Source organism: Pollicipes pollicipes, unplaced genomic scaffold (genome assembly GCF_011947565.3).
Source record: "Pollicipes pollicipes isolate AB1234 unplaced genomic scaffold, Ppol_2.1 Scaffold_4002;HRSCAF=4701_pilon_pilon_pilon, whole genome shotgun sequence".
Lineage (NCBI taxonomy): Eukaryota > Metazoa > Arthropoda > Thecostraca > Pollicipedomorpha > Pollicipedidae > Pollicipes > Pollicipes pollicipes.
The window spans coordinates 39,041,644-39,064,307 of NW_023596420.1; the positions used below are offsets into that span (position 1 = coordinate 39,041,644).

General features: G+C 65.7%; 1 protein-coding gene across 1 annotated transcript in view; it reads left to right on the top strand.

The window, feature by feature from the left end:
- Positions 1 to 22,664, top strand: part of LOC119094476 (nucleolar and coiled-body phosphoprotein 1) — a 47,621-nt gene that overhangs the window by 16,432 nt on the left and 8,525 nt on the right. The window contains exons 5-10 of the mRNA XM_037217534.1: positions 658 to 856; positions 3,930 to 4,046; positions 14,774 to 14,792; positions 14,955 to 15,045; positions 20,545 to 20,698; positions 21,030 to 21,054. Coding sequence (XP_037073429.1) covers positions 658 to 856; positions 3,930 to 4,046; positions 14,774 to 14,792; positions 14,955 to 15,045; positions 20,545 to 20,698; positions 21,030 to 21,054 — 605 coding nt within the window. The remainder of the gene's footprint in view (positions 1 to 657; positions 857 to 3,929; positions 4,047 to 14,773; positions 14,793 to 14,954; positions 15,046 to 20,544; positions 20,699 to 21,029; positions 21,055 to 22,664) is intronic.

Below are 22,664 nucleotides of genomic sequence, written 5' to 3' on the forward strand. Positions count from 1 at the left end.
ACGCCTGTCTCAGGCATACGACGACCGACCGGCGGTGGCAGCGCCTGACGCCAGACGCCTCTCAGGCGTACGACGACCGGCCGGCGGTGGCAGCGCCTGACGCCAGACGGCTGTCTCAGGCGTACGACGACCGACCAGCAGTGGCAGCGCCTGACGCCAGACGGCTGTCTCAGGCGTACGGTGACCGACCAGCAGTGGCAGCGCCTGACGCCAGACGCCTGTCTCAGGCGTACGATGACCGACCAGCAGTGGCAGCGCCAGAAGCCAGACGCCTGTCTCAGGTGTACGACGACCGACCAGCAGTGGCAGCGCCTGACGCCAGACGCCTGTCTCAGGCGTACGATGACCGACCAGCAGTGGCAGCGCCTGACGCCAGACGCCTGTCTCAGGCGTACGATGACGCCAGCAGGCAGCGCCTGACGCAGACCCTCCTCAGCGTACGATGACCGACCAGCAGTGACAGCGCCTGACGCCAGACGCCTCTCTCAGGCGTACGATGACCGACCAGCAGTGGCGGCGCCTGACGCCAGACGTCTGTCTCAGGCGTACGATGACCCCAGCAGTGGGCGAGCGCCGCAAGCGCCTGCGCAGACGCCTGTCTCAGGCGTACGACGACCGCCAGCAGTGGCAGCGCCTGACGCCAGACGCCTGTCTCAGGCGTACGACGACCGGCCGGCGGTGGCGCCGAGCCGGCGCCTGTCTCAGCCTCAGCTGACGCCTGCCGAGCCGGAGGCGGCCGCCTGTCGCGGCGATGACGTCGCGGCCCCGATGGCGAGGGACCTGAGCTCGGAGCAGAGCACGCCGGCTGCTGCTGACGAGTCGGCCGTCGACGACCGCCCGCCCTGCCAGAGATACGGTACGTCGCCGCCACTCCGCCGCCCCCAACCAGCCGCGAGGCGACCCAGCGCCCAGCGGGGGCCGGGCGTCGCACGGAGCCGTGAGCCCGCCCGGGCGTGGTGGCGGCCGCTGAGGTGCATCACTGACCTGACCCTGCCTGGGGAAGGCCCCGATCCCCGTCAGTCCGTGCACACATTTGGTAGGCCGCTGCCGACAGGGTGTTCGCCGGAGCCAGCTGGGTGCCGTGAGACGGTGGCGGCTGGTTCGAGCTCGTGGGGCTCGCCACCCATGCATGTCGGCTTCAAATCTCGCCGGTCATTGCGGCACTCAACGGAGTTTGACCAATCGATGGACTCTGTTTTGTTTGCGCTATCGATGGTAGCCGAAGTGGTTTCGACAGAAAGGAATGTGATGTCATTTTCTTTATCACGTCTGCAGGTATCCTAGACAGGTGGTGTTTGAAGTACTCATTTAAGTACTCGTATCGATGGTCATGGCCCCTTAAGCCGCCCCCGGCTGTAATGAGGGGGGGGGGGGGGTCCAGCTTCTCGTGGATTAGGCTGGAAAGAAGGGACGTAAACCCACGACACTTCCAGTTTCTTACGCATAATTTGTGCACGTGGCGTATAGTTATCAGATGTGATAAGTTCCACCCCACGTCGCTGACGTGAGGGGGCCATTGTTCTTGAGTTTGGAGCTCGTCCCTTCCCTGCGGGAATAAGCGATGGATGTCCAGCGTGTAGCGCAGTAAGGCTCCATTGTTTTCGATACTTTGTGGAAGTTTATATATTCCATGGTCCCCACCGACCCTGCTTCAGCCCATTATTACGTCATTTGTCGTATTCTGCGGACATGGATGATATTGCTAGGAGTTTGTTCGGTTTGCAAAGGATGGGAGAATGCGCCAGTAGTCATCTGATATTGAAACCGTCCGTTTAGACCGATGTCCTCGGTTCTGTTTATGTCGTAAGTGTCAATCGTAGGATTACCCGCTTGAACAGCAGGCCTTTTTCTCGTGCGTTTTATTTGAATGTTTATTTATGTTTTCCCGGACTTTGGGCGTCACGTGACATGGTGTTTGATACAACGACCAGACTTCTCACCCGACCTGATTAAACTTGACGTGACATTCCCTGACCTTTGACCATCTTTTTGGATATAGTCAAATGTTCCTGACGGTGTGGCCATTGACATGGCGTGGATACAATCTTTCTCACAGGTCATATGCTGGACCAACGTGACGTTAAGTCGACTGAGGGAAGGCCAACAGGTCTCTTCCGTAATCTGACGTGATGTGAAAAACTGCGATGTGTTTTTTGAAAGCCTTTCCTCCACCCCAGATGTAACGCAGCTATTGTACATCAGTGTGACAGGATGTGACCCTACATAACTTAGCCTGAACTCAGTGGGAGAAATGCGGGGCATCTTTGCCGTTGGTGATTCTACAAGTAGGCGAAATTTGGGGTAACACTGGAAGGTAGGTGGTACAAACCATGTCAGTTGCTCGGGAAGCGGTGAGTTTTTCTAACTTCATCATTCTGAGTTTGATGATCGCTTCTGACTGGCGAAGTACTTGGTTAGGAATTTCACAAAATTCCAATTTTCTTAACACCCGATCTTCTTGTAGGTAACTTCGTGCCGCTGCGCCAATCTAAAATAGTGTTCCGCCATCCCAATTTTGTCACCCGTTACCGGTTACAAATGCTTACAGAAAAAAACCACCCGCCTTGTTATGCGCTATTTTCTAGACATCTGGACGATGTTCTGCCTATTTTGGCCCTGCTCGTGATGATCGGTTTGCTAGTTGCTCTGCAGACCACCGTTCACTTAACAGTCAGCCATGGCTTAGTTTTCTCGCTACCTCTGCGCTGTAGCGCCCGTAGGTCACGGCCTCCGATGCTACGCAGACCAGCTCGATGCCACCGGATGTATAGTTTCGTGAAGACCGTGTGAAGAGTCATGTTGCAAAGGCGATGACAGCGCAAACATCCGCTCTTTTGAAATAGGAGTAGCATTTTTTTACGAGCATTCGTTTTGATGACCTCACACGCTGCATTTGTGGATAAGAAGCAGGCGACGGTTTTCGTGGCGTGTCTGGTACTGCCTGATAGCCGGAGCTGGTCGATTGTTTGACTTAGTAAGTGGTTTCGTGGGGTTTCACGTCGACAGCGCCGGTATTTCTTCCAAATTTATAGCGTCCCATGAAGGCTGCATCTCACACAGTCCAGCGATCATCCGAGCGGCCCTGTCGTGACAATCCATTGCACGATGTCAGCCATCGACTACGACGCGTTGGGTACTGGCGCACTGCGATCGGCCAGCTCGCGGACCGCGGTCAGCTGGTGAATGCGATCGGTCAGCTGGCGGAATGCGATCGGTCAGCTGGTGGAATGCGATCGGCCAGCTGGTGGAATGCGATCGGTTAGCTGGCGGAATGCGATCGGTCAGCTGGTGGAATGCGATCGGTCAGCTGGCGGAATGCAATCTGCCAACGTTCTGAGCAACCCATAAGTCTGCGCTTTTAGGAAGATGCGTACTCGATTGTGCGCGTGCTTGGTAATGAAAGTCTCACAAGCTCAAGTGCCATCAGGCTAGATAAAGAGACACGTTTTATGCAGGTTTATGAAATTTGTATCCCCTGAAATTGTTGGATATGTATAAAAGAATTGAAGCGGCTAACGCGTTTCAGATAACTTGATCAGGCAGCGTGTCTTTGTCAAACTCCAGCGAGATCGGCGTTCAGGCCAAATGTCCTTTGTCATTCGTACATGCTCGCTGGACGATGTCCCATGAATATTGAGCTTTACCTGGCGGGCGCGGTGCCGGCGGTGTGCGTCACCATGTTCGCCGTGTGCGCGTGGCGCAGACGAAGCCTGCCGGGAGCCACGAGTCGCCGTCCGTCAGCCTGTGAGTGTGACCCGACCCGTCACCGACTGCCACGCATGCCGACACCTGGTGAAACGAACACCAGCGCCGTCAGGAGGGGGCTAACGCGAGGCTCCGGCTGATGGGCGCCGTGTCGTGTCGGGTGTCGGCGCCCGCTGTGTGGGCGGCGGCCCTGGGCCGGTCTGACCGGGCGCGCTCGCTCCCAGATGACCGGCCCTGCACCGCCACGGCCGATGCCATCCCCGCCGTGGCCGCCGTCAAGCCCTGGTGGGAGAAGGAGGCCGAGAAGACGCCGCCGCGGCCGGCCAAAGCCAGGTCGAAAGGTCAGTCCGGGAAGGTTGTCGAGGCCGTGGCGGGGGTGCTCCGAGCCCACGGTGTGGTGCGCCGGCAGGTGTGCGCGTGCGGCGCCGCACGCCGGCGGACGGGGCGCTCCGTCACGCTCTATTTCGCGTCCGTCGTATATCCGTCTGTAAACAAGCGCCCCGGACTGTTTGTCTCAGCGGCGGCGCCCTGTTTTTCCGCCGGTAAACGTGGGAAGCTTGCGTCGGGAGTGAAGGTCGCCGCCGTAGCGTCGCCTATGGACGCGACGCACAGGTGGTGGTTCGCGGTCGGTCCGTTGGGTGGCGCTGCTGCTTCGCAACTGGTCGCGGCGTGCGCCGATGACAGGAGATCGCGTCGGTGGTGGCGCGCGTGAGATCGTGGCGTGTTGACCGGGGCGGGGCGTGCGTGAAACGTGCGGCGTGATATCGCGAGCGCGCGTGATAAGTGCCCTAACGAAACCGGCGCGTCGTGCCGGCGGCATGGCCGGCCAGACTGAAGGTGGGTGGAGCGGCCGTGTCGCGGCCGCGTGTCCCTGCGCTCGCGTGGGGCGCCCGGCCGCTGGCACTTGGCGCTGAGACTTGGCCGGGCGTCCCTGCTGACGTTGCATCATGCGCTTCTCCGTGACGCCCTGTTGACGGACAGACGGGTAGACATGGCGTCCGCCGCCGCCGCCGCCGCCGCCGCCGAGCGCACTTGACGTGACCCAGTCTGGCGACCCTCCACAAGCGCCCATTGTTGGCCGGCCGGTCACGGTCGCCGCCCCGGCCCTCACACGTGCATGACCACTTAACGAGCCGGCAGCTGACGGTCGCGCTCCGGCGCCGTATTCCGGGCGGCCGCTGCCGGACTGGCGCGCCGTTTCGCGGGCGGCTGCGCGGTTTGGCGGACGGAGGGGCGGCGGCGCGGCGCCGCGGTCGGCGGGCGGTTCCGCTCGCGATCCGGCCGCGCGCCGACCGATGATTCACGCGGCAGCAGATGTGCGGCCGGCGCCGGCGCTGCCCTGCAGAGCCCCCGCTGCGGCGACGCTGCGGGCGCTCCCCGACGTCCGGCGGCGCTCCGCCGGGCCGCCCGGAAGCCCGCCGCGCTGTCAGAGTGGGCATGGTGCAGATCTGTCGTCTGAGGTGGCGCATGTCTGTGGTATGGGATGGGATGGGTAAATACCGGAGGGACGCCGAGTCTCGCGCGATAGCTGTGTGTCCTCTGTTGGTCTGCGTGTCCCCGACGTGGACGTCCGGATATCCGGAGCATGTGCGGTGCGATGGAGACAGATACCGTGCGCCGTTTTCCGGCCGCGTCGAGTGTAACTGATCGCGGCGGCGCCGCCACCGCTGCCGCGGCCGGCCGGACGGCTGGCCGGCGACGCGCGCCGCGTGCCTCGGCTCGGGTCAGCGGCGCCGATATTCGCCGGAGCCGGCGCGCTGACGGGCGGGCCGCGCGCGCCGCCGCCCGGCACGGGGCCGCCCTGTCGGCAGGCTGACGGCGTGACGCCCGGCCGGGGAGGCCTGCTCTCGCGGCCGCTGACGGCTGGCGGGCCACGGCGCCACCCAATGTGGATACGGCGGCGGAGAGTGCAGGCCTCACGACACTCTCGTTTCACTGCAGACTTGATCATCGAGTTGTTGTCATTGCAATGATCTTTGTCACTTTTTCACTCTGTAACTTGTAGCGAGCTGTAGCGTAATGAAAGCCAGGCAAAATGTGTTGCTCCACGAGTTGTTGGGCTGGTGCCGCCACTGTCAGCGTGACCCGACCGGCGGCTGACCCGGCAGGCTGCGGGCGGTGTGGCATGGCCCCGGCGCCGGCTACCGGCCGTGTAATTGGCGGCCGCCTGTTGTGTAAGGCGGCCGCGGCCAGCCGCCGTGGAAAGGCGGCCAGATCGCAGCCGCCGACGTACGGAACGGCACGCGCGCCGCTGCTCTGCGCTGTTCGGTGTGGGCGGGCGCCACTGCCGATCGCGCATGGTGGTGGCAGGCGCGTATAGGGTTGTGAAGCGGCGTCGGCCGGTGATTAAGCGGTGGACAGCTTGTTAAGCATCGGCGTTGGATTTTGCTGGAGGTGTTCGCGTCCGCAAGCCACGCCTGAACGCCGTCGGACCCCGTCGGTGACTTGTCCAGAGGCGGCGACACCCGGCGCTACCAGCGCCGACAGATCCGTCACGGGACTGGAGGACCTTCGTCTGAGAGGTCCGCAGCGTCGCGGACCGGTGCCGGGAGTCGGGACCGTCGTCCTCGCCGCGACTGGGACCCGTCGAACAGGCCTGGAGCGCCGCTTCTCGGAGGCGCCGGCCCGGGCCCGTGCCGGACCGCGCCGGCCCCCGCCCCGCCGCCGGCCACCTGCCGTGAAAGCCGGCGGCCGAGGGCGGCCGGCCGGACTGGCGCCGTGCGCCCCACAGCCCGCAGCGCGGCGCCGCTGCACCGGGTCGCCCCGGCGGCACTGTAACGGGTGCAGCGGCGCCGGCCGCCGCCGCAGTGAGCGGCGCGCCGCCGCCGGGACCGGTGCACGATCGCGGAGAGCGGCGCGGGCCTGGAGCGCTGGAGCGCCGCTGACTCACAGCGCGGCCTTGGCGTCGGCGCCCGTGCCGATCGGCGGGGCGTGATATCGGGCCCGCCGGCGGTCCGCCCGCATTGATTCCGTGCACAGTTGCCGTCCTGGACGGGCGGCCGGCGGTCACGCACAGCTGGGAGCTGCGGGCTCGGCTCTGGCCGCGCTGTGCCCGAGTGAGCGCGGCACTGGACGGCCACCGAACCTGACCTGGGCGCGACCTGGGCGGTACGCGGACGGAGTGGATCGGTGACAGGTGACGAAACCATTGCGGCCCGGTGGTGGGCCTTGGGCGGAGACAGACAGGAAAGAACGTCTATTCCGAGCGTGTGGAGCCAGCAGAGATCGCCCGCCGACAACTCCTCTGAGACCGAGCCGTAGTGCGACTGGGAGCGCGTGGGGCCAGCTCCTCGGGCAGCGCGCTATGGTGCTGCTGGTGGAGCCGTCGGCGCGGCCGGCGCGTCGGCCCAGCCGCGCCCCCGCCAGTGCCGGCCGCAGCCTGCCCAACTTGGCGCGCATTTCAGTGGCGCCGCCGGCCGGCCGGCGCGGCACAGGTGAGCCATCGATCCAGCTGCGACAGTCGGGCCCCGGGCCCCGTGCACGGACGGGCCGGCGGCCGGCCATGGCCAGCCTGCGGCCCGCGCCGGCCCCGCCCCCGGCCCCAGCCCGCCCCTCGCCGCCCCGCGTCGGACCAGGTGGGAGTGACGTCAAAGGCGCGCCGCCACCGCCGCTGCCGCAGCGCGGTGCGGCACGGGTGCAGTGCGGCCGACCCCCGGCTTGTCTGATGTGTATTCTTGTCGTTGGTGACGTTGCAAACGGCTGGTAAAGGGTCGCACGGACCGGTTGTTTCCAGTCATTGCTTCACTGCGCTCGCCTTCCTCCGTTTGGCGGCGCTCGCTTTCTCCCCGAGCAGAGACCGGTCGCGTCGGTCGGACGCGCGGCGCCCTCTGTCGGCCGAGGACGTCCGGCCGCCGCGATCGCGGACGGGTGACGGCAGCCGCCGTCACGCCGCCGACCGTCCGATCTGGGTCACGCCGGCTGCGGTCACGCGCGCCCGCCGGCGTGAGAGCTGTGCGTGTCACGCGGCGCCGGCCCGCGGCCGCCGCACCGCTGCTCTGCGCTGCTGTGAATTATGCATGGCTCCATCTGGTGCGCGGCGGCAGCGGCCGCGTCTGGCCGGCCTGGTCCGTCTGCGGGACGGCTGGTGGCGGGCTGCGGTCATTCGCCACCGGCAGGGGACGCTCGAATCACCCCGTGAGGGGGCTGTCCTGCCGGTATCAGCCTGGGCGGGGTCACCCGTGGGCGGGACTGTCCTGTCGGCGTCAATCTGGGCGGGGTCAGGTGCGTAGGTGGGGCTGCCCTGCCCGCGACAGCCTGGGCGGGGTCAGACCCGTGGGCGGGGCCGTCCTCCCGGCTGCACTCGGGGGTGGAGCGGGGGGGGGGGGGAGGGCAGCCAGACCGTGGTGATGCGGAGCTGGTGGCTCTGGAGCCGGGTGTGGACGTGGTGCCGTGATGTGGCCGGGTGTGGACGTGGTGCCGTGATGTCGCTGGGTATGGACGTGGTGCCGTGATGTCGCTGGGTGTGGGCGTGGTGCCGTGATGTGGCCGGGTGTGGACGTGGTGCCGTGATGTCGCTGGGTATGGACGTGGTGCCGTGATGTCGCTGGGTATGGACGTGGTGCCGTGATGTCGCTGGGTGTGGGCGTGGTGCCGTAATGGCGCCGGATGAGAACGTGTATCCGGTCGCTAGCACGTACCTTTCCGCCCAAGATTGCGGGCGCTCCTTACCTGAGGCGGGGTCGGGTTAGTGCCGTGTTGGAAGGTGTTCTGTCGCTGCGCCACGCCGCTGTGACCGAACGTTCCAGGCGCGAGAACTGAGTGAACGGCGGCGTTGAGTGGGGGCTCTGCACTCATAGCTCGGCCCTTTCAGCTCGTGACCGGCCAGTCGGCCCTCTCGATCCTCTCAGCCTTGGGCGGGGGCCGGGCCCCGTGAGGACCCTTCCCCGGGTGGGCCAGGCCCGCCAGGTCCCGTCCGGCTCGCCCCGCTGCCGGGACCGGCGCCGGGCTGTGCGTCGTCCCCGGTGCTGTTGATGCGGACCGGTGCCGCTCCCAGCTGCCGCCGGCTCGATATGGTGGCGGGCCCGCCCCGCGCCGGCCGTATACGGCGCCGGCTGCGTGCGGCCGAAACCCGGCTCCGATGGGCACGCTGTCCGGGTCTTAGACCCGGCGGCCCCCGCAGTCCGGCCGCGGCTCACGGGCCGTGTCGGTTGCGGCGCGGCTGGATCAGGCGGTGCCGGGGATAGATTGCTGTGCTCTGACTGTAAGCGTCGGCCTGAGCGATGCTGTTTAACGTATGGGGCTGGGTCTGGCGAGGTGCTGAGCTCGACCGTGGCGTGTGGAGTACTTGACCAGACGCAGCTCGTTAGCCGACTTGTATGACATCGGCCTTGGCACGGACGCTCGGCCATTCCGACTCGATCGATTGCGTCAGTCAACACGTGCCCACCTTGAATCGGTGGGCTGGTGAGGGCGAGGGGAGCACGGGTTGTCGGCAGCAGTTCCTGCAGCTTAGGACGTAGTCATCGTTACTCCAAGCCAGACGTTGTCCCCTGGATGTAGCGAAGGTGAAGGCGTCGGTACCGAGCTCTGCTGCCCCTTGGATGTTGTTTCCCCGTTGCCGTTGCCGTTGCCGTTGCCGTTACCGTTGCCGGTGCCTTTGTCGTAGCCGTTGTCTCCTGGACGTAGCTCAGGAAAAAAAGCCGTTACTCCTACTCCGATGTTGTCCTCTGCACGGGACGTGGGCCGTGAGCAGCAGTAGCTCCAGTCAAGCTGTGGCCCCGCAACATCATGCAGGGAATAGCGGAGCGCGCGCGACTGCCGCCTCAGTTCGGCGGACCTCTCCGCTGATCGATGTCACTCCAAAGTAGCCCACGCGGTGCCGGCGGCTCGGCGCGATTAGCGTACGGAAACAGCCGACGCTCGGACGCCTCCACCGGTGCTTGTGGCACGGCTGCGTTTGGCGGGGCGCCGTATGTGGTGCGGCCGGTTCGGCCGGGCGCCGTATGAGGTGCGGCCGGTTCGGCCAGGCGCCGTATGTGGTGCGGCTGGTTCGGCCGGGCGCCGTATGAGGTGCGGCTGATTCGGCCGGGTCCGTGTGAGGTGCGGCCGGTTCGGCCGGGCGCCGCATGTGGTGCGGCTGGTTCGGCCGGGCGCCGTATGTGGTGCGGCTGGTTCGGCCGGGCGCCGTATGTGGTACGACTGGTTCGGCCGGGCGCCGTATGTGGTGCGGCTGATTCGGCCGGGTGCCGTATGTGGTGCGGCCGGCTTCAGCCTGTTTTTAGATGCGGTCGGTGGTGTGCGCCGGTTTTGTTTGGTCGGCGGCCGGTGTGGACACGCACCGGTGCCTGTTTTAATGCGGCGGCCGCGACTAATACCAGTGCCTGCGTGGTGTAGGTGGAGCCGTGGTCTGGCAGCGGCGCCGAGTCAGATGGGACTAATGTCACGCGGGCCGGCACCAGGTGCTCTGCGAATCACGGCCCAACTGCATTCCCAAGGATCCGTTGGAGAGAATTGCTGGTGAATCCGAGAACATAGTTGTACAATCTTTATAGCGGGATGCCGTTTGGTGCCAGGTATGTTGTGAAATGTGCGATACACTTAATGGATCTGAAATGAGCTTCACTTAAATCTACGGCAAGATCCTGGACCCTGATAGATCGTTCCATCGAAGCGCAGACTGGTTGGTGCAGGTAGAAATATCTGGATGCCGAATATCTAATGCTGCCCCATGATTGCCCCCGGGCGTTCGCCTCGTCGCGATGCTCGTGCTCCGTGGATGGCGTCGGCCCTAGCGGCCCGCGGGATGTCCGCGGAGCTGGAGCGCCGGTCCCGGCCGCCCCAACCGCCACCGAGGGCGCCGTACGTGCGACGCGGGACGGCCCGTGGCATTGGTGGGCCAGCGGGCAGCAGTGGGGGTGGGGTGCGGCTGGGGTGGTGTGGAGCGGCCTGGAGTGGAGGGAGGGGAGGGGCGCACCTGCGGGCTGCGCGCTGGACCGTGCCTCCCTCGCCGCTGTCTGTCGGCAGACCGTTGGCCCTCAGACGGGCGGCGGACACGGCCGCAGCCGCACCGACCCAGGTGGGAGCAGGGCCGGCGCCGGCGCCCATGCGCCGTCGTCGAGCTTTCTCTGGGTGCGCGCGCCGCCGAATTGGTCTGATTGTCTGAATTAGGGCGGCCGGGCGGCGCTGAGAAGCTGCGGCCGTGCGTGGCCTCGCGCTGAGGCGACCCGCGCCGTCGGGCGTCGTGTCCGGTGTCGCGGGCACGGCCTGCCGCTCACCAGCCGGGCCGGCGGCCCCGGTGCTGCTGGAGGGAGGTCACGTGCCATGCAACCCAGTGTCACTGTGCTGTTGGGGGTCTGTGATGGCGGAGTTGTATATGTGTCGCTCCGTCCGTTCTGTTTGTACGTGATTGTCCCGTAGAGGTGGGGCGTGGAATGGACCGACAGGCGTCCTTGCATTTGATGGGTTCTGGTACTTACGCGTGTTTGATTGTCCCGGGGTTTGTCTGTGCGGCCGCATGTTGACGGTCCCTGTTGGTTTTGTTTGTTGATGCGGCCGCAGTGGGTTGATGTGGCAGGCGCCTCCTGCTGGGAGCCTGGCTGGGTTTGTGCCGCTGTATGTTTGAGCCACTTACCGCCAATCGTACGTCAAACTGACCATGGGCTGTGTTATGTGGTAACGGCGTTTGGTCCGTGCAAACGCCTTCCTTTGTTGACCTGACTCGTGCCCGCGATGTCGCCATCCACGTGCTTCGCGTCACCGCGTGAGTGGCGGGGCGACGTCACAGAGCCGTACTCCGTGTGAAGCAGTCACGACGCCGTGAAATCCGCGACTGCACTCCCCTCGGGCTCACAAACACCAGCCTGTTGTGAGCGGCTCAGCCGTGACTTCCGTCCACCGCCTCCCGCCGTGCCGTCGGCCGGCCGGCTCGGCAGCACAGCTGTGGCCGCCGGCCATCAGTTTGACGCGGCTGCTGGCGGGCGGTGCATACAGCGGCATCCTGCAGCGCCGGCGGCGCCGGGCCCCGCCCCGCCCCGCCCGGCCCGGCCGGTCCGTGCGGAGTCGGCCAGCCGTGACGGCGGCCCGGGCCCGGGTCAGTGGCCTGCACGGCTGGGAGGCGGCCCGCCGGCGGCGCCCGGCCGACCGCAGAGGGTCGCCTGCCGACCCCGTGCCCGAGCTCAGTCGCCAGCCGCTGGGGCTGGCCGGCCAGACTGGTCACTGGGGCTGGCAGGGCAGACTGGTCACTGGGCTGGCAGGTCAGACTGGTCACTGGGGCTGGCAGGGCAGACTGGTCACTGGGACTGGAAGGGCAGACTGGTCACTGGAGCTGGCAGGCCAGACCGGTCACTGAGGCTGGCAAGGCAGACTGGTCTATGGGGGGTAGCAGGGCAGGCTGGTCACTGGGGCTGGCAGGCCAGACTGGTCACTGGGCTGGTAGGGTAGGCTGGTCACTGGGGTTGGCCGACAGGACTGGTCACTGGGGCTGGTAGGGTAGGCTGGTCACTGGGGTTGGCAGGGTAGGTTAGTCACTAGGGTTGGCCGGCCAGACTGGTCACTGGGGCTGGACGGAAGGTCTGCCCATCCGGCACGGCCCCGGTGATGCAGCTATAGCACCCAGCACCCATCGCCGCGTTGATGCAGCTCTGTGACTCAGGCGGCCGGCGCCCTGGACGAGCTGGCGCGGTGGCGCCGACCTGAACTCTGCGCTCGATTCTCAGCGCGCGGGTCCGTCGTGCTCCGCACATGGGGAGCCGCGCCGGCGGCGGCGTAACTCCGGAGCGGCGCCTTGTGTGGCCGGCCGGCGCGGCTCGCCGTGACGCTGGCGGCGGCTCGGGCGCACCAGCGGGGCCGCCGTCACCGCGCCATTCTCCGAGTCAAGGGCTCGCCGGCCGGCGCTGCGAGTTCGCGCGAAGGTCGGCACGCGGTCGAGGTTCGCTTCACGCTATGTGCCATGGCCTAGTTATCCGATGGGCCTCCCCAGCTCGCCCGCGCATGGCTGCCGCCGCCATCGATTACTGGTGGTGACCGATAAGCCAGCGGAAGCCGCAGCTGGCGTTGGCGACCGCGACCGCGACCGTTGGCTCAGCTGAGCGGTGCTGTTTCTGAGCAGTGTCACCGCAGCCTCCTCTATCCGCATCTATCACGACTGTGATAGATGCGGACAGAATTAACCCACACCTAACCCGGTGACACCGCAGGGATCCGCCGTCCCTGATTTGTGCGTGGATCTTACTCCCGGCCCGAGCGTATGCGTCCGCCTGACGTCACAGAAGAACGCGTCGACGCTCGGCGTCGTCGCGAGGCGGCCTCTGTGGGGTCGGAGCTGGCTGTTTTCGGGTCGCCACAGACCTACCTGCCTCCGCGAGGCGCCGGCTGGCGGTGGCACGGCTCGTTACGCGTCCGGCCGCGGCGTGTTGCCGCGCTCCCACGCGTCCGAAATGCGAACGCGCGGCGCCGATCAGACACGCCGCCGCTGACGGGCGGCCGGGCGCCGGGCCGGCGGCCCATCCCTGCCGCGGTCGCTGCCGGCCGGCCGGCGTGAGCGCTAACGGTGCCGGGGCGGGCGGCGCCGGGCGCCGGGCGCCGGCGGCTCCGGTCCTGTTCCGCTCCTGCGCTGGGGCCGAGCCGGCGTGGCAGCCCGGGCTCTCGGAACTGGAGGGGAGCGTCGGCAGCGCTGCTGAGACTGCCATCACGATTGATGAGCGGCGAGCTTGGCACCGCTCCGCCGGCTGACGTGTGCTGCAGATTCTTTGCTTCGGTGGTATTCGCCGCGGAGATGAATCGTTTTCTTCTTTGGTGCGACACCGCATTTGTAGGACGATTCCCGTCTAGTCAGCTGCGCGCTGTGATCGGAGCGGCGGCTTGTCGGAGGGAGGGGCAGACGTCTCTCGGGACCCCGGCCTCCGGACAAGGCTGCACGGACAGCCTGCAATTACAGTTCTTTCCATCAGTTCGCTCTATTTCTCAGGCGGCCGAGTTGCATGCAATATGGCGTGCCCTTCAGGCTCTGCTCGGTTTTGTTCAGCCGCCGTGCGCTGATGAAGCGCCTTGATGGCAGATGCCATGAGCCCGATATGCCGCGAAAATGTGGCCAATGTTGGCATCCGTGACGCATGTCTCCCGGCCACGTGCAGGCAACACAGCCGGTCAGGCTACAGTGAGGTCATTGGTCAGGCCATGGGACGACCCACCCAGTAGATCAGTCTCCTTTGACACGTGTTATCAGCCGTGAGTGTGAGGTTTTGCGCTGGTAGCCGGCTGCGGCGATCTGGTTGTGCTGGATGAGCAAGCGACTGAAAAGGGGCGGGGGGGGGGGGGATAAGGAACTGGCAGTTAAATTGCAGGGTCGCCAGTCCCGGCTCTTTTTCAACTGAAATTAAGCCATGCAACGAAGGTGGGATACATTTGACCATCGATGGTGATACTGTCGTCGACTCTCGCCGAGTTATGAGCATGGCTGGAAGCCTGCGCGTTGTGCACGGGTGTCTGTTCATCGGGAAAGCATCATTGAGCAGCTGGCTGTGAGACCGACCACCGTCAGGTGGCTTGTATCGAGTGGTGTGTCATCATCGCAGACCCCGGACCAATCAGCGGCCACGTGATCGATTTGACCCCGTGTGCCCGGCCCGTCTCGGTGTCACCCGGTGCGACCCTGGGCGCCCGGTGTGAAACCCGGCCGCGCGCTCGGCGGCGCCATCCCTCGGCGGTCCGTTGATGTTGTGTCGTGACCTGTGGTCGGGGGCGTGACCCCGCCCACCCCCGGCGTGAGACGCCGATCGCGCGTAACCCGCCGCCCGCCGACGCCTCCCCGCGCCGGCAGCATTGTCTCGGCGCTGTGCGCGCGCACGTCGTGACCCCGGCCCTCCCGCCGCCGGACCGGCTCCGGTTCTCCCACCGCCAGACTGACCCCAGCCCTCTCGCCGCCAGGCTGGCCCCGGCCCGCCCGCCGCCGGACTGGCCCCGGCTCTCCCACCGCCAGACTGACCCCGGCTCTCTCGCCGCCAGACTGGCCCCAGTCCTCTCGCCGCCAGAGTGACCCCAGCCCGCCTGCCGCCAGGCTGGCTCCGGCCCGCCCCCCGCCAGAGTCGCCCCAGCCCGCCCTCTAGACTGACTCGCGCCCGCCCGCCGCCAGACTCGCCGTCCCGGCGCTCGTCAGTGGACCGGACGACGCGGCCGATGCAGCTGCCGGCGCAGAAGACGGCGACGGCCGGCGAGGCGGCCGGCTCGCCGGAGAGGCGCGAGCCGGCCGCCGGTGACGGGCACGGTGACGAATCGCCGCTCGCCTTCACCGTCGACTTCGGGCCGACGCACAGCAAGAAGCTGCACGTCAAGGACAGCATCAGCCGGTGGGCGCCGCGCTGTCGGCGCTCCGCTAGCACATCCAACAAGGACGACAGGGACGAGGTGGGTCGCCGCCGAGCGCGCGCGCGCCGTATATGGCGCCCGGGACTCACCCGCCGCCGGCGCGCGTGGAATTCTGCGTCACAGAGCGTGCCGGCTGGGCGTGGGTCGAAGGTGGGGCAGATCTGGGCCCTTTGTCTGCCGGTGTTTCGGGTACGTGGGTAGGTGGACCGTGATGGACAGAATGGATCGTGACATTGACGTCAGGAAGTGGTTGAGGTTTGGTCTTGATCAGACACGGGTCTGACGAAAGGGGAGGGGGCGCTCCGGAGCCGCCCTGCCGCGACCTTCGCCGCGCCGAAGGTCGCGCTGTGTCCCGCATACCGAACCAGCGCGGATGACGGCGGCGAGAGCGTGACGGCCGTCAGCTTCGCCACCGCTCCTCACTCGGTCAGCGCCTCACCGGCCGATTCGGTCAACGGCGAACAAACACCGGCCAGTGTTTGCGGAGCGGCGCTCGGGCCTCGGTTATCGGCGGCTCGTCGTCTGGTTTTGTTTTGGTTCGTCTGCGCCGGGTCTTTGTCCGGTGCGGCGCGGCCCGTGAGTGCCCCCTGGCTGCCGACCGGCCACCCGGCCTGCAGCTGTAAACACCGCCCTGAGTGGCGCGCGGAAAGTGGCCGGCTCTTTTGCCGGCCATTGTCGGTCGGTTTTACCGGCGCGACGCCGACGGCGCCCGGTCGGAGGGCTCGGTTTCCTGCTGTGTCCAGGATGGACGGTGCCCGAGGCCGGCGCGAAGTCCTGCTTCACGGGCGGCGAGCTGGCGGGGTCTGCCGGCGGGCGCGCCTCAGACGCGCTCAGGGAGGCGGCCGGCGGGCGTGTCCCGGACGCGGTCAGGGAGGCGGCCGGCGGACGTGCCCCAGGTGCGGTCCAGGGAGGTGGCCGGCCGGGCGTGCTCCAGACGCAGCTCAGGGAGGCGGCCGCCTGGCGTGCTCCAGACGCGGTCAGGGAGGCGGTCGGCGAGCGGCCCCAGCGCCTCAGTCATGCAGGCTGCCGGGACGGGATGCCGAAGTCTCGCCGGACGCCGACCGGCGCTGCCTGGCGCCTTTGTCGGCCGCGATAGCGATCCGTGATCGGGGCCGAGACCCATGGCTGATCTCGTCCGGATAGTCGCACGTTTGAATTGATGAATGCGTCGCTTGACTCTCCGCTGGACGAACAGAAGACGGACGGCCGTGATATTAGAAGCCTAGCCATTTGCCCGGCAGCTGTTATTTCCTCCTTGTCGTTCCGTCGACAGATTTGTTAGTTGCTGTCCTGGTGACGCCTCCTGCTGTGCTTCCCATTGTTCACGCCTTGTATGGGAGTACCGTTGATTGGAGGAAGTTCGGCTCAGCCGGTGGGCAGCCGGACCGCCCGATCTTGTGTGCGGAGGCCGCAGCCTGACGGGGTGCGTTCAGGTGCGGGCACACCTGCGCTGCCGAGACGCGAGGAGACCAGGCGAGCAGGCGACCAGGGGCATGGTTTGTAACGGCCGGTGTTCTTGTGGAAACAACTCCGGATTCGAGCGGACATTTCGATAGACAGAGGGCCGGGGTGGGATTTTTCTCAAATCGCTGATGTGTGGACCATTGGTTTGAATGTGTGGTCATGATCCATGGTGAGTGCGTTGGCTCAAATGCTACGCTGATGCCTGATTTCTGACTTTTCCTCGGTCTTTTTCACGTTGCGGTAGTCAATATCGTTACTCCATTCGAAATGCAAAGGTGACAATAGGGTGTTTTGCAGTTAAGAAGTTGTCAAGCGCATTTGCATTCATATGACCACCCCGGAGCATCAACCAGCATGCGTCAGAAGCCAAAATTGTACGTTTTGTCTCAACTGGGCTGTTTTTGCGCACGAGCATTGGGGGAGGGGGAGGGGGTTGAGTGGGTGCGCTTAGAGCAGTATTGGGTCTCAAATCGCATGGCAGGGAGGGAGGAGGTCGTAGGCATGTAGAGAGGCTGCTGTGGATAGCAGGAAAACTGAACGGCCCGTCCCTGATCAGCGCGAACAGACAGTAGACTGGCCTAGTGCGCCCGAGCGGCTCGGGGATGCCCGATCGGCAGCCGGTGGCCTCCTCTCCGCTCGGGTTCTGCCCAGCAGCGTGAGCCGGCGGCCAGCGCCGCTTGCAGTGCCACACCTCCGCACCTGGCCCGTCCTGTCTCGGGCCCGGCGTCCGCCGCCGCCGCTGCATTCTCGCACGGCACGGCCGGCTAGCGGTTTTTGCGAGGCGGCGGCGGCGGCGGCGTCGCCGCCGCCGCCGCCGCCGCCGCCGCCGCCGCCGTCGCCGCGCCCCTGGCGGCCGGGCCGCCGCCGCCGGGCCGCCAGGCCGCCGCGGCGGCTCCGCGGCAGCGCGGCAGTGCGGCAGCGAGAGCGGCCCGGCGAGGCGGCGGCGGGATGTGGACGGCGCGGCGCTGGAAGTGGGACTGTGTGAGTGCGACTGAGTGGCCGGCAGGCGACGCTGGCGGGTGAGGCGTGACCTGTCGATGATGCAGTAAGGGCCGCCGACCTCCCTGGCTGCTGCTCCCGTCTCAGCTCCCTGGCCGCAGCTCGCTTCCATCTCAGTTCCCTGGCCCCAGCCCGCTCCCGTCTCAGCTCCCTGGCCTCAGCTTACTCCCATCTCGGTTCTGTGATCGCAGCTCGTTTCCGTCTCATCTCCCTGGGCGCAGCAAGATCCGCGACCCACGGGAGGCAGCGCGTCTCCCGGGCGGGCGGGGTCCCTTGGGGCGCCATCTGTCGTGTGGCAAAGGCGACTAGTGTGATGAAAGTCATGTGTGCTCACGACGGTTACCGCCTGCAGGAAACAATTGGTGACGGTAAATTGTGGCGTTTTAGCGTCACAGGAGGCGCTTGGTCTGGTCATCTCCTTCCCCATCCCCCCCCCCCCCCCATGCCTCCGGACGAGTTCGCAGAGAGCTGTCTGGTCGCAGCGAGGGGCATGTTTACGCGACTGACTCATCTTCGGCTCTGGCCGGGCCGCTCTACTATCAGGCAGGCCCAGCGCGCGTGCGTCCGACATCTCCGCGCGACCGGATGACACGCGTCTTGCTCTCTGTTTATCCCGGCGGCCAGTGCCCGTCCGAGCGCTCGCTCGCTCGCGCGTGCGTGTGTGTGTGTGGCGGTCTGTCTGTGCGTGCCGCCGTATCCCGAGTCGGACTGGGCGGCTCGCCTTGTGGCTGGGGCGCGCGCGGCGGCCTCGGTGGCTTCCGGGGTCGGTCGGGCCGCCGTATCGGCCCCATCGGCCCCCTGGACAGACGGCGGCCCGCGCCCCGCCAAGGCCGTGTGCGGGGCCGTCTGCGGCCGGTGGGGTGTCGCCGCCGCCGCCGGCCGTGACCCGTTCCACTCCGGCGGGTGGGCACACCGCGCGCCGCGCGCTCTCCCGGACGTCGGGAGCCGGCCCGCGACGGAAGCGTGGCGTGTCTGTGAATGGCATGCTTCACACGGGCTCGTTCGCGGCGCCGTTGGGAGGCTCTGCAGGGCACGCTTGGCGCGGCTGGCGGCGGCTCGCGGTCAGCACGCCGGCAGTAGGTCCGCGGTAGGTCCGCAGCAGGTCCGCGGTCCACGCGCAAGACAGTGGGCCGCGGCCAAAGGTCTCGGGGCCGGTGGTCGCGGGCGGTCTCCGCCGGTGCCATACGCACGCCGGAACGGTCCTAGCGCGCGGACGGCTCCGACCTCGACTCAACAACGGTGAGCCGTCGCGGGCAAGGCCGCTGTTTTGTGATGATGAACAGAGGATTTCTCCGAGAAATGGGTCGGCCTCGAGGGGTCTGACTCACGACCTCTGTATCGACCTTGTCTGGCCCGTGGGCGGCGCTGGCGGCGCTGATTCGGACGCGCCGTGGGGCGGCAGCTGTGACTCGCGGCATAGCCACGTGTCACCGGCCCCGAACTCTGCTCCTGTCACTGTCCCTGCTGCTCTGTCGCCGAGCCCCGTCTGTCGTCACCCACCCCACGCGGCGCTCCTGTCCCCGGTGACTGAACCCTGTCGGCTGGCGTCACCGGCGAGCGGCGGGCGGTGGGCGACGCGGCTGCCTCCGCCGGTTGGTGGGAGTCCTCGCCGAGTCCGATCTGCCGGCCGGCTGTGGCGCGGTGCGGCCCCGTCACCGACCGCTCCTCTCGCAGCGCGAGTCGTCCCGCCGGCAGACCGCATCGGCTGCGGGCCCGGCATACGGTCCGAGGTCATTGAGGTGCTTGTGACGGACGGAGGGCTTGGGTTGAGCTCGTGTTTTCGGATCTGCGCACCTTCTTGACGTTCGTGAACACAGACCAGGTTAGTTAGGTCTCGGGAGGCTTCTCTTTGGCACCCATATGCCCTTGCCCCTCGGACACTACTACAAACACCAACTATACAAAATTAACGGCACCATTAAAGTGGAGACCAAGTGACGGACGGACGGCATTATCCTAGCAGATCCTACGCACGGTTGTAATTTTGGAAGTGAATGTGCAGATCCATGCACGTCAGAATTAAAGCTGTAAAACGCTTGGAACGTGAGGAAGCGGCTTTCGTACATTAGTAGATTAGGTACAGGTGTATGAATTTAGTGAAACCGCGCTGTTTACCGTCTGTAATGGCCGCATAGCTCTTCAAACCTGGTAATCGTCGTGTTTACATTTAGCGTTTCTTTCTGGGGTCATCTGTGAACAATGTGAGATTTCTAACGCACTCTAACGCTTTGTCCGTTTTATTGGATCCCGTAGTGTTTGTCATCCTGTTAAACCCACCTTGACTTTCGATTTGTATTAGACTCACGTTATTGCTCGCAACGCAGATGTAGGTCACGACCGAGTATGGTACAAAACACATTCACTGAGCGAGCTTCGTTGGTCTTGCTGATGCTGGCTGTGGATCCAGTCAGTGTGCATGCACATCATCTCAGCGGCTCGGCAGTCAGGTCTGGTCTGACGCCGACAAATAGACGGCATCCCGGGCACGGTCTCCCCGGATGTTTGCTTCTGTTCGTCGCTGCCTGCGCTGAGAGCGTGTCCGCCGCTGTCTGCGCACTTTGTCGGTCGCCGTCTGCCGCGCATCTTCCGCTGTGTGCTGTGGGCCTGCCGCCCGCCGTGCCTCTGACCTCTGACCTCTGACCCCTGCTGGCTACTGCCGTTGTTCGCCACGCGTCGGCCCTGTCGACCGTGTGTCGGACTTCACCTGCCTTGCGTCTGCCGTGTGTCAGACTTCACCTGGCTTGTGTCTGCCGTGTGTCGGACTTCACCTGCCGTGCGTCTGCCGTGTGTCGGACTTCACGTGCCGCGTGTCTGACGTGTGTCGGACTTCACCTGTCTTGTGTCTGCCGTGTGTCGGACTTCACCTGTCGCGTGTCTGCCGTGTGTCGGACTTTTTCACCTGCCGTCTATCCGCCGTGTGTCGGACTTGACCGCCCATGCGTCTGCCGTGTGTCGGACTTCACCTGCCGCGTGTCTGCCGTGTGTCGGACTTCGCCTGCCGTGTATCCGCCGCGTGTCGGATTTGACCGGCCGTGTGTCAGCGGTGCGTCTGACAGCGCCGCGCCCGTCCGACAGACGCGCTCCGACAGCGGCGAACTGAAGAGCGCCGGGTCGGGCGTGCCGCGTCCCCGCTCCCTGCTGCGCCGCCGACAGGGCGCCGTCGGCTACCACTCGGAGGGCTACTTCTCCTCCGACCAGGACGTCGACCCGACCACCGCTGGCACCAGAGGTAGTGCGCGCGTGCGTCTCCCGGTCCGTCGTCGCCGCTACTGGGTCGTGCGGTGGTGGACGGCAGCGCCCGCGGGCCGCGTCATTCAGTGGCACTCTGACCCGAGCCTCGACCCAGTCGTGTGCTCCAGGGTGTCTCCCAGATCACCGCTTGACTAAAACTCCGGTCATGATCCTGACTCGGCCGTCGGCGTCAGGGATCGGCGGGTGTCCCGGAACCTTGGTCCCTTACTCGTGGTCAGACGAGGTCTTGTCTTCTTACTCGCGTTCAGACGGGACCCTGTGCTCTTACTCGCAGTCAGACGGTACCCCGTTCTCTAACCCGTGGTCAGATGGGACCCTGTTCTCTTACTCGTGGTCAGACGGGGTTCTTTCCCTTACCCGTGGTCAGACGGGACCCTGTTCTGTTACTCGCGGTCAGACGGGGCGCTGTCTTCTTACTCGCGGCCAGACGGGACCCTGTTCTGTTACTTGTGGTCAGATGGGACCCTGTCTTCTACTCGTGGCCAGACGGGACCCTGTTTTGTTACTCGCGGTCAGACGGGGCGCTGTCTTCTTACTCGTGGCCAGACGGGACCCTGTTCTCTTACCCGTGGTCGCCCGCGGACCTGGGCCGGCTAGCGTCAGGTCAGACTGCCTGTCGCGACACAACTCTCCGTCCACAGACGGCCGGGAACTCGCGGTGACTTTGTTTGTGCTTAATCTCTTGTTTGCACTGTAATCTTTTGTTTGTACTTTGTTTGTACTTATTCGTTTGTTAATATCTCAGGCTTGGTTCCCGCCGTAGGCAGCTTTCACCAGCCCCAGTTTCCACCATGCTTTGGAGGCACAAATGATCACAGCGTTTATGGGCTTCCATCGTCAGCCCGTGCCCTCTAACCTGCAGCACCACTCTTCGGCGAACGGCGGCGGCGTCACCGCCCTCTCGGCCTCCGCCGCGTGCCGTGCGGTTGGGCGGCGGTCGGCGATCGCGCGTCAGCCCGGCCATGAGCCGGCGCGGCATCCTCGCGCCGCGGTCGTTTGTGTTCGCGCGCCGGCTCGCACGCGCGCTGTTGGCGGGCTCGACCCGTGATTGGATGCGTGGGTCTCTGCCTCGCTCTCACACTCGCCGTCGGACCCGTCGCCGGCGCTCTCTCTTTCTTGTTATGAGCTGGTCACCGCCCTGTCTCTTCTCTTGCTCTTTTTTATGTCCAGTCTCCCTTTTCGCTTGGGAAAGGGTCGTTTTGAAGGTCTACTTGTAAAAGATCCTGTTTCTTGGGAAAGAAAATGCTTTGTGTTTTGCATTGGCTACTATTCATTCTTCGTATGCGGCCACCCTGTAGTGCCGGCGCTTGCCGTGCACGTGCCGGGCCTCTGTTGTGTTCCGGACGGCCTCCATCTCACGTGCGGCTCAGGTGTAAGTGCCGGCGGCCGGCTCGCACTGCGACGTTCGCCGCCCCCGCACCCCGCTCGCGGCCGGGCGAAATCGGACGCCGAGGCGGCGCAAAAAGCGGCCGGCGGCTGGTGATTGGTGCCGACGTGATTACACAGTCCGCCTGCGGCCGCCACCGACACCGGACGCCGGTACCGGCGCCGCCCTGGCCCTGTCGGGCCTCCACTCATGCCAGGATCGAGACCGCGGCATTACCCTGGCAACGGCGGAGTCTTGTCAGCACTGCTCGCTACTTACGCGCGTGCGTGCGTGTGTGTGCGCGGTTGTATTTGTGTTGGCGGGAGGGCGCTTGAGCTGTCCTAAGCCGTAAACGGGGATTTTGTGACAGGTCAGGCTACGTTCCTCCCGAGTCCTACTTCGCCGCAAAGGCCTTTGTCTTAGCTGGTCTGTAGCCTCGATTCTTTATCGCCCTGCCCTGCCGCGGCCCCCGCTCCGCCTCGTGCTTGGGCGTCCCCTGTTTGGTGTCTGGGCGGCCGCGCGATGACGTGGCGCACAGGTGCCGACCGGCCGGCCGGCTGACCCGGCTGCGGCGGGG